Source organism: Anolis sagrei, chromosome X (assembly GCF_037176765.1).
Source record: "Anolis sagrei isolate rAnoSag1 chromosome X, rAnoSag1.mat, whole genome shotgun sequence".
NCBI classification, from domain to species: Eukaryota; Metazoa; Chordata; class Lepidosauria; order Squamata; family Dactyloidae; genus Anolis; species Anolis sagrei.
This window is the reverse complement of record NC_090034.1, coordinates 42,421,011-42,438,158: the sequence shown is the minus strand read 5'-3', so window position 1 is coordinate 42,438,158 and position 17,148 is coordinate 42,421,011. Positions and strand designations below refer to the sequence as shown.

The 17,148-nt window shown below is 39.2% G+C and overlaps 1 protein-coding gene across 2 annotated transcripts in view; it reads left to right on the top strand.

The window, feature by feature from the left end:
• ATP2A2 (ATPase sarcoplasmic/endoplasmic reticulum Ca2+ transporting 2) overlaps positions 1–17,148 on the top strand; it is a 47,380-nt gene that overhangs the window by 20,049 nt on the left and 10,183 nt on the right. For both annotated transcript variants that reach the window (XR_010910498.1, XM_060785497.2), the window contains exons 6-15: positions 5,969–6,049; positions 7,208–7,293; positions 9,021–9,485; positions 11,594–11,682; positions 13,322–13,424; positions 14,578–14,709; positions 14,823–14,945; positions 15,112–15,330; positions 15,756–16,091; positions 16,734–16,954. Coding sequence is in view for 1 of the 2 variants with exons in the window: in XM_060785497.2 (XP_060641480.1) it covers positions 5,969–6,049; positions 7,208–7,293; positions 9,021–9,485; positions 11,594–11,682; positions 13,322–13,424; positions 14,578–14,709; positions 14,823–14,945; positions 15,112–15,330; positions 15,756–16,091; positions 16,734–16,954 (1,855 nt within the window). In the remaining variant the exon portion in view is untranslated. The remainder of the gene's footprint in view (positions 1–5,968; positions 6,050–7,207; positions 7,294–9,020; positions 9,486–11,593; positions 11,683–13,321; positions 13,425–14,577; positions 14,710–14,822; positions 14,946–15,111; positions 15,331–15,755; positions 16,092–16,733; positions 16,955–17,148) is intronic.

The following is a 17,148-nucleotide window of genomic DNA, read 5'->3' as shown; positions in this document are numbered from 1 at the left end:
CTGGGTGTAGCGGGTATGGTGACTGAGCTATGAGGATTGAAGAGCATGAAATATGCTTTATTTGTGGGCTGCATTCATAGTACACCCTTACAACAAAAATTGTGCTGCAAAGGACATGTGTTATTGGAAGCAAGGAAAAGAACAAAATGTTTTAAGATTAAGATAATTTGTTGTTAACTCTATTCTGCTTTGACAAATTATGAAAATGTGTTGAGGTGATGGATGTTGTGCTAAAATAACATTCTTTTCTCTTGCCTTTCATTACCTGAATGCATTCAGAATTGTTAATAGTGGTACAGATTGAGGCAGTATCTACACTGCCGTATAAAATCCATATTATCTGCTTTAAACTGGATTATATGGCAGTGGCCCCTTCCACACTACATATAATCCAGATTACCAATGCATATTATCCACATTATCTGCTTTGAACTGGATTATGTGAGTCTACACTGCCATATATTCCAGTTCAAAGAAGATAATATGGAGTTTATATGGCATTGTAGAAGGGGCCGGGGCCAGTGTAGACTCACATAATGCAGTTCAAAGCAGATAATACGGATTATCTGCTTTGATAATCTGGATGATATGGCAGTGTAGATCCAACCTGAATATCCCTTATCAGGAATGCTTGGAATCAGAAGTGCTTGGGATTTTGTTTTTTTGGTTTTTTTTCTTCTGGATTTTAGAATGCCTATATTTGCATATGCTTCCATGATGAGATATCTTGGAGATGGAACCCAAGTCTAAACATATAATTAATGTATGTTTCATATATACCCTATACAGATACCCAGAAGGTGATTTCACACAACTTTTGAAAGTAATTCTGTGTATGAAAGTACAACTGTCACTATTCCATTCGCCCATGTGAGCGATTTTGGATTTTGGGATTCTGGATAAGGGATGCCCAACCTGTATAAATAGATATGGCTGTTTCATTTGGCAATCCTGCACAAAATTCTTGTGCAGAGCACAAAGTAATGGTGCTGCTTCTGGACTCTAGAGCTAAGAGGCTGTCCTTCTGCTACTAACCTGTCGACTGCAGTTCTTTACTTATTTTCATACTGTTACTACTGTTCCATGAATTCCTTATGTTTGTCAAAGCCTACATGGTTATCTGTTGCTATAATTAAGTCTTCCCATTTTGAACCAATTGTAATTATATTTACTGAAAGAAAGCAGAGTAGACTTGCTTATGAATACTGGTAGGAGGCTCACTAACATTAAAGTACTACTGTAAAAAAAACTACCAAACTGATTTATAATGAATGAATGTAGGCCCCAGCTTCATTTTTTTTTTTTTTTTACCGATTCTACTAATCTAGCACTCCCAACATACTGCCTCGGAGGATATCCAATGTTATGGTTCTAAAGTAAATCTGAGCAGGAATTTTTTGGAGTCTGGCCAGAGTTTGTTTGGAAATTGCTAGCTTGTGTGTGCTCCAAGTTTTTGAGGGAGCAGGATGGTGAAGGAATATATATGCTTAAATATGTTTGCCTTTCCCAATGTTGACTCTTTAAGTGAACAGAATACCACATCTGTCCAGTTTTCGACAGAACAGTTCAGTTTTGGGCATGCCCATGATGCAAAAACAACAACAACAATAATAATAATTACAACACAGCAAGGGCATAGAGATGCCAATTGGAAAAACCATAAAGTGCAATCAGCCTGAAGCCTATAAATATCTGGGCATACTACAGTTGGACAATATCAAGTCTGGGCAAGTGAAAAATGTGGTCAGCAAAGAATATATCCAAAGAGTCAGAAAGGTTTTGAAGAGCAAATTAAATGGCGGAAATACAATCAAGGCTATCAACACCTGGGCCATCCCCGTCATTAGATACACTGCTGGGATTGTGAACTGGACACAAGGAGAGCTGGATGATCTGGACAGAAAAACAAAAAAACTGATGACAATCCACTACTCATTACACCCGCATAGTGATGTCGACAGACTTTACCTGCCCAGAAAATTAGGAGGCAGAGGGCTTCTGCAAGTGAAATGAATGGTAGAAGAAGAGAAACATGCACTGGCAGGTTATGTGAAAGGCAGTCAAGAACCAACATTGAAGGAAGTCAATAGTAGTAAACTGCTTCAAGTGCAAAAGACGAAGAGCGAATACCGTCGAAACACAATCCAGAGCAGAAGTGAAAACTGGCAAAAGAAGGCTCTCCATTGACAGTTTCTGGCAAAAATTGAGAGCCAAATTGACAAAGAAAAAACATGGCTGTGGCTCACAAATGGAACTCTGAAAAAGGAGACAAAGGAGGACCTGATTCTGGCAGCCCAAGAACAAGCCATTAGAACAAATGTCATCAAAGCCAGAATTGAAAACTCGACAACAGATCCCAAATGTAGACTCTGCAAGGAAGCAGATGTAACAATAGATCACATCCTCAGCTGCTGCAAGAAGATCACATAGACAGACTACAAGCAGAGGCATAACACCATTGCTCAGATGATTCATTGGAACTTGTGCCACAAACACCATCTGCCTGTGACAAAGAACTGGTGAGATCACAAGCCGGAAAAAGTTACAGAGAATGAACACGCCAAACTCCTCTGGGACTTCCGAATTCAGACAGACAGAGTTCTGGAGCACAATACTCCTGACCTCACAATCATGTTAAAAAAGCAAGTATGGATCATCGATGTTGCAATCCCAGGTGACAGCAGGATTGCAGAGAAACAACAGGAAAAGCTGACATGATATGAGGATTTAAAGATTGAACTGCAAAGACTCTGGCACAAGCCAGTAAAGGTGGTCCCAGTGGTGATCAGCACCCTGGGTGCAGTGCCTAAAGACCTTGGCCTGCATTTAAACACAATCGGCGCTGACAAAATTACCATCTGCCAGCTGCAGAAGGCCACCTTACTGGGATCTGCATGCATTATTCGCCGATACATCACACAGTCCTAGACACTTGGGAAGTGTCCGACGTGTGATCCAATTCAACAGCCAGCAGAGTGTCTGCCATGGACTTATCTTGTTGTGTTTCTAATAATAATAATAATAATAATAATAATAATAATAATAATAATATAATCTTTATTTGTATCCCATCCTATCTCCCCGATGGGGACTTAGGGAGGTTAACAACATAAAACGGCAATATTCAATGCTGTGTAATACAACCAACCAATAAACTAGACATAAAATAAATTTAAAATGACACAGTAAGCCTTAACATAAGCAATAACAAAACATTACCACTGAATTAAAGGAACACTAAAATTACTAAACAGTTTTAAAATAGGTATTTTTTAAAACAACATTAAAAATTTAAAAGAATATAAACCCAAAGTAGAAGCCCTTTTCCATTGGTTGTTTGCTCTCGGAAGAGCAACAAATCAAATAGGGAAGATTAACTAAGCATTAAAAGTGGGAGTGCATATGGAAGATGACTCGCACGAAAAAGAGTTTGACTACATTCTGGGAAGCTTTGGTCCTGACTCTGCAAGACCTGACTGAGCAAGGCTGTGGATAACAGGGTGCCTTGGAGTCTCTCATTCTTTGGATCACCATATGTCAAAGATGACCTGGGGGCAGCTAACAAAACTGGAAATTTCATAGAATTATAGAGTTGGAAGAGACCACATGGGCTGTCTAGTCTAAACCCCTGCCATCAGGCCCGTAGCCAGAGCAAGAGGGTTAAGGGTTCAACCCCCCCCCCCCCAAAATGTGTCAGGTTAAAAAAAACCCCTGGATTATTCATGAATTGTAACTGGTTAGCCAATTCACGAGTATACCAGGTTTTTTTTAACCTGGCACATTGGGGAGGGGGGTTGGACCCTTAACTCTCCCCCCCCCCCCCGGGCTATGGGCCTGCCTGCTATGCAGGAAAAGCACAACCAAAGTATCTTTGACAGATGACTATCCACTCCTCTGTTTAGATTCCTCCAAAGAAGGGGCCTCCACCAGACTCAGAGGCAGAGAGTTCCATGGTTAAATAGCTCTTCCTAATATTCATGTGGGATCTCTTTTCCTGTAATTTGAACCCATGGTTCTCGAGTCCCTAGTCTCCATGGCAGCAGAAAACAAGCCTGCTCCCTCTTCCTTATGACAGCCTTTCAAATATTTATACATGGCTCTCATGTCTCCTCTCAACCTTCGCTTCTCCAGGCTAAATAGACCCAGCTCTTAAAGCCACTCCTCATAGAGATTCATGGCCTCCAGACCTTTGATCATTTTAGTGACTCTCCTCTGGACACAATACTGGATCCCTGTAGCTTATTTGAGCAACAACTTTGTTTTTACTTGCTCTTACCATTTTTGACTGTCCCCATTTTTGGTGAAGAATTCATAAGAAATATTCAGAAGATTTTCTCTTAAAAGCTGTGTTGAAGAGTAAATGTGATGAGACATTAATATTGAAAGGAAATTGTGTGTTGGATTGATCTCTTTGGTCATTCTTCCTATAGTTGCCACACTTCTAAGTCCATTTCTAGGCCGGTACCTATACATTGCTAATACGGTGATCCTGTCTTTTAATGTGGTGGAGCATTTGAGATGCCCAGCTGTGTACCCCTATAGATTGATAGGCTTTTTTTTTTGCATTGGGCTGAGTTGAAGCTGCCTGTTTTGGCGGAACTGCGATAGCTGAGAAACAGCTGCTATCATGTATCTACATATAAACTTCCTCACAACATCAGTGGAGTACATTCAAATATTTTGCCCATTTTTGGCCTTGGCCATTGTTTGTCTTGTACTATTTTCTCTTCAGTGCTGAAGGGCACAGTGAATTTAGAGTTTTCATGTGCAATAATGGAGCAGACAAGGAACAATGTTTCTGGATGTCCCTATATAAGGATAGTGAATAAAACACACTTAGCCTGTTGGTCTGTTTATTCTAAATAGAGACTCATGCATATATGATATAGTTTGTTTCTCATCAAAGGGTTTGCCAAGGCTAGCATTGTAATTTTAACTTTGCGAGACTATCTTAAAGAGCACCTACATCCACAAACGTGTGTGTGCTTCATTATGTAGTAAGTCTTTCTCCTGTCGTGACAGAGCACATAAGGTTGCAAATCTGCTAGCTTTCTCGCAGCCTCATACTCTCTCTGAATGCATGATTGCCGCCAGTTGCATAAGCAGTTCCTGTAGGAATTTGCTTTTCTTTTGTGCATCCCTGCAGTCAAACTAGAGAGGCTCTGACTTAACAAGTCTGTTCCTTATGATAGGATCAGTAATTGATTTACCGATGATGCAAGTATTTTCAGTGCCCCGTTCTTGAGCTTTCCATGTACTTTTAATTCCCTGTTATGGTAGCAGATGACTGAGTAAATACTTTACCCAGCTTGGTATTTGCCATTTTATAAAAACACTTGCAGAACAAAATGTGGGCAAATGCAAAGAAATTGAATCTTGACAGTAGCCTGCCCAACTCAAAAGAGCCCTGTTGCTCAGTCCCATGGGTTTCTGTGCTTCTAGTGCTTATTTTTCCAACCAAATGCGAAGCTTTGCATGCCATAGTACAAACTATTTGTGAAACATGAAGCTTCAAATGCAATTGGCTGCATGGCTTTTGACAGAGTGTGTCCATTATACTGATTAAGAAATCGAAAGTCTCCTTGGATATATATATATATATATATATATATATCTTCACAGTTGCCAACATCTTCATAAGCTGATGGAGAATTCATAGAAAGCTCAGCGTGCGTGTGTATACAAGCCTATGTGAACTCTTTGAATATGTGCAATCATGTTAATATAATTTCCATTTTTCAGCTAAAGGGGGAACTAAAGATAATTGGATATAAGCTGCAGGGAAATAAATTCCAGCAAGTAAACACTTTCCAAAGGAGATAATGAAAAATAATTTAAATATGTGATCTGTTTAATATTTTCAAAAGAAAGAAGTATTTGGATAAACATAGAACTGATAATATGATGTAGAAGATCTTGCCTTTGCTTCTGGTTCGTCAAACTCATGTGGTATATTTTAAATCCATAGTTGGTGACAAGGTTCCTGCTGACATAAGAATTACTTCTATAAAATCCACAACTCTACGGGTAGACCAATCGATTCTCACAGGTTGGTGATTCTTACAACTCTCTTTTATAAAGGATATTGCTCATGGCTAGCATTCAGGACAAACTAGGAGTCATCACTACTTGTTCATTTGAAGCCATTGTGTGAGCTTGGTGTCTTTCTAGGATTGTTTATACTGTAAACTAAATAAAATACCTGAAATACCTGGTTTTTATGAAAGTGTGATATGAATATGATTTACTTTTTATTTTGGAGGGATTTGTTTCATTTTAGAAATGGATTTGAATTGCTTGCTCATACTTGCAAAATGTAATGTTTCAATAAGAAAGAACTATATTAGCTCGTTCTTTTTCACTTTAATTTTGACCAATTGGACATCATTGTCCATTCTTTTCAGAATTCAATGGCTTACATGCAAATTGTCCCTAGCAGGTCTGGGAGAAAATCCTGTTTGAAGCCACTGCCAGTCAGAGCAGATGATATTGAACTAGAAAGAGACTCATTTAGTGCCCTTCCTTGGCTTCACAAACTCTTAATTTTAAGGATGCTGTTTATATAGCTGCCGAAAATGTTACTATTCAAAACATTAGAGAAAACTCTTCCATCTTCTTTTTCCTGGACCCCAGTTAGGCTTTTATGTGACATATTAAATGTGAGGATAGTGTACTTGCTTTGTAGAATTTTAGAGCCAATTTAAGTGTAACTCTTCTTACCCAGAGTATCTAAAGATCTATGTACACAAGAAGACTAAGGAAAATGTCCATTTCTTTTTCCCTATTTTTGCCACGTGGTTCTAGTTTTAGACTTTTTGAATGTATTTCGGTCATGTCTGCAGCAAAGCTGATGCTTGGATATTAAGATTTGCTGAAATTTTCCAATGTTTCATTTGCTTGATCTTTGACCTTTATTCTAGACTACTGTTAGGAGTCAAATAATTCCAAGACTAGTGAATCATGCCTGCACAGTACAAAGCCCAAAGACAAATTGACCCCCTCTGATCTTATTTACAGCCCCCAGGGAGAATCCCAGATATACTTTAGTTATCTGTATCCCTTTCCCACATTTCCGTGGGTATCCAAAATCTTCTCAGTCCTATCAGTAGTGCAGATGGAAACATGAAAAATGCAGACTTTACAAGACTGGCCTTTTCCCTCTTCCTGCTTTATACTGTATCTCATTGGTTCTATTACAATCTTTTAGGTGAATCTGTGTCAGTCATTAAGCATACGGACCCAGTGCCTGATCCTCGTGCAGTGAACCAAGACAAGAAGAACATGCTCTTTTCTGTAAGTAAAACTTGAAACATTTTTCAGTATGATTAAACTGACAAACACTAGCTCTTAAGAAATTATTCTGCAATACTGGTTCTTCCTGCAAGTGTATGTGCAAGTTATCTATCAATTTATAGCAATCTCATCAATTTCATAGCATTATCTTCGCCCAGGAATCCTCAGGGGTTTTGCCCATTCCTTCCTCTGAGACCCCTTCTACACTACCATATAACATCCAGATTATCTGCTTTGAACTGGATTATATGGCAGTGTAGACTCATATAATCTAGTTCAAAGCAGAAAATGTGGATTATTTGATTTGAAAATCTGGATTATATGGCAGTGTATGAAATGTAGCCTATATCACCAGAGATTATTTAATGGTCTCCCATCCAAGTACTGATCACTTAACTTGCAAGGTCATATAGGATGTGGAGCCTTTAGGGCAGTGGTTCTCAAGCTGTTGGTCCCCAGGTGTTTTGGCCTACAACTCCCAAAAATCTCAGCCAGTTTACCAGCTGTTAGGATTTCTGGGAGTTGAAGGCTAAAACATCTGGGGACCCACAGGTTGAGAACCACTGCTTTAGGGTATTTGGGGATTTAAAAAAATACTTCGCCTATTTTGTTTGTTGAATTTGTTGGAAATATCTTGACTTGGTGATTGCCTTGTGTGGTACTAAATGAGCCCTTAACATATAAGTATTCTGTTGCTTTACTCTGGATAAACTGATACTGTTATATTTACATATACAAAAAGCAGAAACTCCCATGTAGGCAAAATCCTTGGAAATATGCATTTGTTGCCTAGTGAGGTATTTTGAGCTTTTCTTGCTTGGTAAGAGTCATCTTAAGAGGTTGAAAAGTTACACATAAGACAAATTAATAAAGTAACATGCGAAAATCACCCATAGCTGAACCATGTTAAAATGCCAACACTGTGTTGTCACCTACATTATTTTTGTTGTTAGCTGTAGCATTATTTTGCTGTTGATTATAATTTGATCATGAAGGTATGCTTGTGATACAGATTCTAAAACTTAGCTGGAAATTACTTGGGCATGTTGAACAAGGCCCTCTGCCTCATTATCAACTTGCAGAGCTGGAAACAAGAGGCAGTGTGGTGTAGTGGTCCCCACTCGACCATAGAAACCCCCTGGATGACCTTGGGCAAGTCACAGTCTCTCGGTCTCAGAGGAAGAAAACGAAAACATCCTCTGAACAATTCTTGTCAGGAAAACCCTCTAATAGGTTTGCCTTCGAGTCCCCATATGTCAGAAAAAACTTGAAGGCACACAATAACAAAGAGTTGAAAATACTCTCTCTGAATTGCTCTCAAGGTCAGTAATATATAGAGTCCTTAGAGTAGAGCACACAGTAGATGTGCAAAATAAAATCCAAACTACCTTTTAAAAAGTTGATAACAACACAAAAGAGTTAAGTTATTTTCTTACTAAATTGTTTACACTACACTCTAGGTCTCAAGATCTGTGAGTGGTTTATATTTTTAAAAATCAATTTAAACTGTTATGCGCAAATGTTTGTTGCTCAAATTATCCATAATGAAAGAGAATATCAGTCTCTGAAGTAACCAAAAAAGACCTACATAGGCATAAGGTGGATTCTTGCATATATCACTAGGGATGTTAGCTAGCCTCTGAAAGCATATGTGGTTAGCCTGCTTTATGGCGTTAGTGACTTTAATTACACTCTTATTCAAGTCTTGTTTTGACTTCTTGGTTTAGGGTACCAACATTGCTGCTGGCAAAGCCATGGGTGTGGTGGTGGCTACCGGTGTGAATACAGAAATAGGCAAAATTCGTGATGAAATGGTGGCTACTGAGCAAGAGAGGACCCCACTTCAGCAGAAATTGGATGAATTTGGAGAGCAACTGTCCAAGGTCATCTCACTTATATGCATTGCTGTGTGGATCATCAACATTGGGCATTTCAACGATCCGGTTCATGGTGGCTCCTGGATTCGAGGTGCCATCTACTATTTCAAAATTGCCGTTGCCCTTGCTGTAGCTGCAATCCCAGAGGGACTGCCTGCTGTCATCACCACATGTTTGGCTCTGGGCACCCGCCGGATGGCCAAGAAGAATGCTATTGTTCGTAGCCTGCCTTCAGTGGAAACCCTGGGCTGCACTTCCGTCATTTGTTCAGACAAGACAGGCACTCTGACCACCAACCAGATGTCAGTTTGCAGGGTATGGTTACATCACTCACTTGTTCTGTTCTTTTCTTTTTGGAATTAATTGAGTATCATGACATAACTGTGAATTTGGTGATATGGTTGTCTTTACATTGGCATCATTGTAGCCCACTACCAAGATATAGTTCAATCAACAAAGGCATTATTATTGGGAAAGCTAGAATTACAGTTAATTGCGATGAGAATGCTGCACTTCTTAGAATTTAAGTACTCTGTAGCACACACCAAACAACACATACAGGACTTGGTTTGAGTCAAATCAAGAATCTTTTTGCACTCCCTGGATTCAATATATACAGATAGGACTAGAGCGGCTAGCAGTTTGTTTCTGTGAGCATTATAAGTCCAATTTTGAATACTGGTTAAGAGAGGTGGCATTGTGCTGTTAAGCAGTTATCCCAGATTTCTTTTATTCTTCAATGTGTGTGCCTCACTTGCACTTGGCATTCCAAGCAGAATTTTATTAGGAGTTCAAAGCGACATTTCTAACTCAAATTCAGACATTCATTTTTAAAGAATTTTCGCTGGATGGGGACTAAATGTGCTGGAGTTTCTCCAAATTATGTGTCCATTCAGAATTGTTGGGACAAAGTAGTATTTCATACAAGTAAATGATAATAAAATGTCAGGACTTTTCTGTGTCTTCTGAGTTTCTTCAGTATTGGCATATTTGTTTAAAGAAGTGTCTATTCTCATTTGAAAGAGCTTTTTGGCTATCTGTTATTCCTTTGTCTTACTCAGAATTTTTCTGCTGTAGAGTTTACTGTGAAACACAAAGCAGTGGCTCATCTGTATTCTAGAGGTGGTTACTTGCAGGAGCATTGCATAACTGCCCGTCTTTTAGGGAGGTGGATGCCAAAAAACCCAGAAAAGGTTCCTCAACATAGGATCATCCAAGTTCTTCTCCTTTTGAAAAGAAATTTTGCAGTGCAATACTGGACTCAGTATTATTTTTGGAGGAAAAAGTTTGGCTAATCCTTGATATTGTGACTGGGGGCATTTGTTTAGTTAATGTGAGTGTCAGATCCTTTAGATGATATACAAAAGCAGTGGTTCTAATTTTTTTTGGAAGAAAGCCTTAGCACATTAAAGCAATATTTTCCTGTATACAAGGAGAGGTTGTCTGTTCAGGAAGCTTTTGTAGACGTAATCCTAGGAGATGATTTTTCTTCCTTGCAGTATGTTGCCAAACCGAAACCAGTCCAAGTTGATGTGACTAGCTCAGAGAAGGGCTTCAAGGAAGGTAGCTGAAGTGTTGGGAATTCTTTTGGAAAGGCCTTGCCTTGTTTTTTGATGGAGGCATTCTGTTTTGGGAACTGGAGTTCAGCTCTCAAACTGAGCATAGTGTGCTACTCATCTATTATTGATAGAATCCTGCCACTCAGAAAAAGAAATCAATTTCTTGAGAGTATGCTGTCAAGTGTTTGCATTAAACAAATACCTGGAACTAGAAGTCAATGTAGTAGTACAGTGGAATCGACTCAGGACATAAACTCAAGCTACATTTTTTATCTTGAATTTGTTGGTTCTACACTGATAAAGATTCATGAGACTCAGATTTAAAAATAATACAGACTTGAAGTGAAGAGGTAAGGATTTAAAGGAATATTAAGCAAGTATTTTTTACTTGATTAAGCAAGTATTTTTTTAAAAGAAAAGCTGTGTAACAGTGTGAAGTAATTATGCACCAACTGTTCAATCTTATATGAGAATAGGGAAAGTAATTCATATTCTTGCTGATTTTCAGTAGTAGATATGTGCAGCTTTCTCCATAATACAAGTTAATCATGTGTCTATAAACAATTCAACCTTGTTGAATTGTATGGGCCTTTTTTTCAGTTATATAAAAGCATTAGAAATAGACCCAAAGTTACTTAAAAGTGTAATTCGGAGGGTTTTTGTCACAAAAGAAGAAGGAAGAGAGGAGAATGATCCCAAGCGCTAAACGAAGGCACTTGTGGCCCAAGATACAAGATTGATATCCCTCTAAAACCACTGGGCTGATTACAAAGTTTCTCTTTCTTGAACTTCTACCATTCTCATTCACAATTTCTAAATTACTTTAATTGCTTGACTATTGTTGTACTCTCTTCTCTCTTGCAGATGTTCATTGTGGACCGAATAGATGGGGATAGCTGTTCTCTCAATGAATTTACTGTGTCTGGCTCAACATATGCTCCTATAGGAGAAGTGTAAGAATTTTATTCTTGCTAATTATTTATCAGTGGATTCATGTAAAGGTTTCATTCTAGACAGGGCAGTACTTAAGGAAACTGGATTCTCTAGTTGGACTAAAGTGCTGCCTATCAATACATACATTGCCCATTCAAAGATCCTCTCTTACGGGGAAATGGGAGAAGTGGAGGAGCATTGGTGTTCCAGTATCTTGGACTACCGCTCCTACAACAATTTGGCTTGATGGAGCTAATAATGATCACTTTGGTGCCAATTTGATTTAATGCAATTTGCAAATATTTGACTTGAACATAGATGGATCAGAGTGTGACCAAATATGTCTTTTAACTATGAACTTCTGCTTAGCATTGTAAATACAAGCCAGTTTTATGCTTCAGACCCAGATCTTTGTCTTGGAGGAGTGATCTCTCTTATGAGCATCATTTTAATTAATATCATACTCTCAATTCTTTAGACATTTATTTCACCATATCTGTTACATTAAATGCACTTATATCTGCCTTGTCGTTTTGCCAGTTCTCTAATACTTCAGTTGGTTTATGTGGCAGTTTTCCTTCTGTATAAGGAAACATCAGTACTTATGCCTGTGTGTGATGTCAACTCAAAGACATCTCAAAGAATGGTACAGATTGAAAAAGTCATAACATCTGTCACAATTTCCTGGTTGATGGCTTTGTTTATATAGAACTGTTAGCAAAAGGAGGAAATGTTTCATGAAGACACTTCATTAAGTGATATATCTCCCAATTGGAGAAAATTCTAAATTAGTTATATCCCTAGCTCTTCATGGGTAAGTCACTGATGGGAACATTTGGTGCAAACATTTGGTCCATTAAGACTTCTGACTAATATTTTCCTCTGGGGCAAAGGTGGAATCATGAGTTGAATTTTAAAAATAACAGCACATTTTGCTTCATTTACCAGAGCTTTGATTTTTGTAGTTTGTCTAAGTATAAGTGACCCAGAAAAAATCGCTCTCATTCAGGTTAGAAAAGATTGAAATTGACTAGTTGCAATAGCAAACTTGCCAGTGATACTGGGCCTTGTTTTACTATATATAGTTATGTCAAAAAAAATCAACCCAAAAACCTGGGGGTACGAGTCATTCTAAGTGCTGTACCTAAACACTTATCAAAAAAGGAATCATCCCATTCTTGAAATAGTGTGGTGAGGAGTTTAGTTAGTTGCACAACCAACCTTACCATAGTTTCGTCTTCAAAAGTTATACCTTCTGGAATTCTGTAGGTTCTTTGGCATCATTTTCCTTTGCTCCTTCCTCTACATCCTTTGTTTCACGCCCCTAAGTTTTACCCTCAACTTATCAAAATCCCAAAACCTGCCATCAACTTACACAGAAGTTATATATTGAGTATATATATGAATACCTCACGCTTGCCGCATAAAATTTAATCCAGTACAAAGATGCTCATTTCCTTTTTAAAAGAACTGGCTCCCCATCAATTTGTTTAAATGGACCCTGTGTAGTTCATACCCAGTAGTCACCTATTTCTTGGGATTTTACCTACGAACACCTGTGGGGAGGGGAAAGGACCTGATGCACCAGTGAATAAATGCTGATAATAAATACACATATGTCAGAAGTGACCGTCCTGTCATTCGTTTTTTCTCTGATAGGCATAAAGATGAAAAACTTGTCAGATGCTCTCAGTATGATGGGCTGATCGAATTGGCAACTATTTGTGCCCTTTGCAATGATTCCTCCCTGGATTTCAATGAGGTAAGTAACTCCTTCCAATTCAAGAGGAGAGCAGATTGAACAAAGTATTTGGTCTCCTCTGTTAGTTACCAAAAAGGGGGGGGGGGGGGTAGGAGGAGTGAAGCTATAGCTGCAATATTAGTGTCAATATATCTCTTACCCCTCTGGTTCTTCTCCAGAAATACCATGGAAGAGAATTTGATATTTCTTAGTGCCATATTTGTAATAATAATAATAATTTTATTTCTTACCCTCCTCTCCTCGTGGCTCAAGGCGGGTTACACCATAATTGAAATACATAAACATTGTAAACCTCTATAGATACGCATATTAAAATGTATTTCTATAAAATACATATTAAAATACACAGAACAGAGATTAAGCACAATCCAAATTTATCTAGCAGAGATCTCCACTAGCCTTGTTTCTTACACTCCAGATAACAAGAAAGGAACAGAACCCAGGTGGTTTTAAGCATGAATTTTAAACTCATGACTTTCGTAGTATCGGTGAGCTTTAAGATACATGCTTTCAACCATGTAGAAGTACTGGTGTCTGTGCAAATTGCTCTCCTGTGATCTGTGGTATGTATTACTTTCTAGCATCAAAGAATCCAGGTACTGTATAAAACAAACTGTTCAATTTCAGTCTTTATGGTGTTAAAAATGCACATGCAGTGAACATATTTGAAAACATTTGAGGCAGATTGTAGAATTGATGGTCTCTTGGATAGGACACTTGAAAAACAAAAGCTGCCAACAAAAGCATGATCTATCAACTACATATGTACAAAAACTGTTATATCTGAGCTTTTTTCTCACTAGTATGTTCTGCACAAAAAGAGAAAGGGTGGCAGATGCAGGATTGGATGGGGGAAATCCAAGAATTGGGAGGAAATGACTTGTAGCTAAATTGGAAAGTTAAGTGTAAGGCAGTGTATATATGGTTCTACCTTGATAACTCCTGATTACTACCAGATAGGGATACCTTACTAAAGTGCTTGACACTTGAAGCGCAGTAGACTTCAGCTTATATTTTCCACTTATGGCACTGATAAAAACTAGTTTTCTTTGCACTTAAATGTGAATTTTCGTGTTACCGAGAAAATACTCTGCATGAGATTATTAAGCAACCTGTGATTTTTGATTATGCTGATAACAGCTTTGTTTCAAAGGCTAAAGGAGTATACGAGAAGGTTGGTGAAGCAACAGAAACGGCCCTCACTTGTCTGGTTGAGAAGATGAATGTGTTTGACACCGAACTCAAAGGGCTCTCCAGAATCGAACGGGCAAACGCTTGCAACTCGGTCAGTACTTCTGAAATGCTGCACAATGGAGAATCAAATGAAATTATCCGTTTCATGTGGATTCATTCTAATTCAGTTTTAACCTGTCTTCATTGTCCTACCTTTCTTTGCAGGTCATTAAGCAACTCATGAGAAAAGAGTTCACTCTTGAATTTTCCAGGGACCGGAAGTCCATGTCCGTGTATTGCTCTCCAAACAAGCCCAGCCGGACTGCCATGACCAAGATGTTTGTTAAGGCAAGTATAATGGAGCAAGCATTTCTAGGAGGCTTCACAGCAGCATGGCTTGTAACAGTGCTCCCACCCCCCTCTGTGGTTAGTGGTTTGCCCTGAATAGTTCTGGTGAAGGAAGGCAGATGTCATGTCTGTGATGCTGAGCATTTCTCCTATTCTTCTTCTGTAGGGTGCTCCTGAGGGTGTCATTGACCGGTGCACACATGTCCGGGTTGGGAGCATCAAGGTGCCTTTGACACCTGGAATTAAGCAGAAGATCATGAGTGTCATCAGAGAATGGGGCACTGGGAGGGATACTCTGCGTTGTCTGGCTCTTGCAACACATGACAATCCACCAAGAAGGGAAGATATGAAGCTGGAGGATTCTGCAAATTTCATTACTTATGAGGTTGGTTATTTTTCATTATCTATAGCTCAAAGAGTAGCTAAGGTGCCAAAGTTGTGTGAGCCTTCACGATACCTGTTAATAAGCCACTCTGAAATATTTGCAGGTGAAGGAGTCAATACTGGTTTGTACCTCTGTTTTAGCCCCATGCTAACATTGTTCATTTTCACTAGACATTCTGATCTATGTTTTATCGAATCCTTTGATTCTCTTTTTTTATAAAATGAGAAGAGTAGCAGTTTACTTCCATGAAGTTTGCTAATGACCTAAACTGCATTAAAAAGTAAAGTTTGGAGAGCAACATAAATATTATTTCCCTAATGTTTATAAACATATTAAACGTGTATTTGTTCTGCATCACAGATTGTGTCTATGAGGTTTTGATTCTAGTTTTTCTTCAACTTGAACTGGTGCTGTTCTTGTTTCAGACCAATTTAACCTTTGTCGGTTGTGTGGGGATGCTGGATCCGCCAAGAATTGAAGTAGCTTCCTCCATAAAGTTGTGCCGTCAAGCTGGCATCCGTGTGATTATGATCACTGGGGATAACAAGGGGACTGCAGTGGCTATCTGCCGTCGCATTGGCATCTTTGGGGAAGAGGAGGATGTCACCACAAAAGCCTTTACAGGGCGTGAGTTTGATGAACTTTCCCCGGCTGCCCAGAGAGATGCCTGCCTAAATGCCCGCTGCTTTGCCCGCGTGGAGCCTTCTCATAAATCTAAGATTGTCGAGTTTTTGCAGTCTTTTGATGAGATCACAGCAATGGTGAGTGTTTTCTGGTTAATAGGTACGCAACAACTTCTCATGTAAGGATGAATTATGTGTATTTGGAAAGAGGTCTTCATAGAAAAAGGCATGACATAAACACCTCTAAATCCTGACAACTGTTCTGTCTCAGTAAGAAGATACAGAATAGGCTAGAATGTATGCCAAGTCTTTCCACTGTCCCTTCCTGTAAGTTCTTTGAGAATGTGTACCTTATTCAAATGTAGAACTTATTGAATGTAGAGCTAATTCAAGATCTAACCAGTCCATACTCCAGGAAATAAAACCCAACTGCTCACTGGAGGGAAGGATATTAGTGGCAAAGATGATGTAGAGAAGACAGGAAAGCTTGGAGAAGACAATGATGCTGGGGAAAATGGAAGGGAAAAGGAAAAGGGGCTGACCAAGGGCAAGATAGATGGATGGTATCCTTGAAGGGACTGGCTTGACCTTGAAGGAGCTGGGGGTAGCCACGGGCGACAGGGAGCTCTGGCGTGGGCTGGGTCATGCGGTCACGAAGAGTTGGAAGCGACTGAACGAAAACAACAAGAGCTTATTCACCCATTCTCAATTTAACCCTTGATGTAATTTGGGATACTCTCTTTTTTTATTCCTACTGTCCATTTTTCAAATTTCTTTCAGACGGGGGATGGTGTCAACGATGCTCCAGCCCTGAAGAAAGCCGAGATTGGAATTGCTATGGGATCAGGCACCGCAGTGGCAAAGACAGCTTCAGAAATGGTGCTGGCCGATGACAACTTCTCAACCATTGTGGCTGCTGTGGAAGAGGGCCGTGCAATCTACAATAACATGAAACAATTCATTCGCTACCTCATTTCCTCAAATGTCGGAGAGGTTGTTTGGTAAGTGCACTGAACTTTTGCAAAGTGAGCTTGCTTTCCTAAATTGAGTACTGATGGCTGCTGGCCCCAGTGCAGTCCATAGGTGGCTGTCAGGTCAGTTAAGAAAGCTTTCATGCCCTGGCAGGGCGGTTGAGAAAAAATGGACCATTGAGCAAATGCTCGGTGACATATCAGCTCTGGTTGTTGAGACAAAA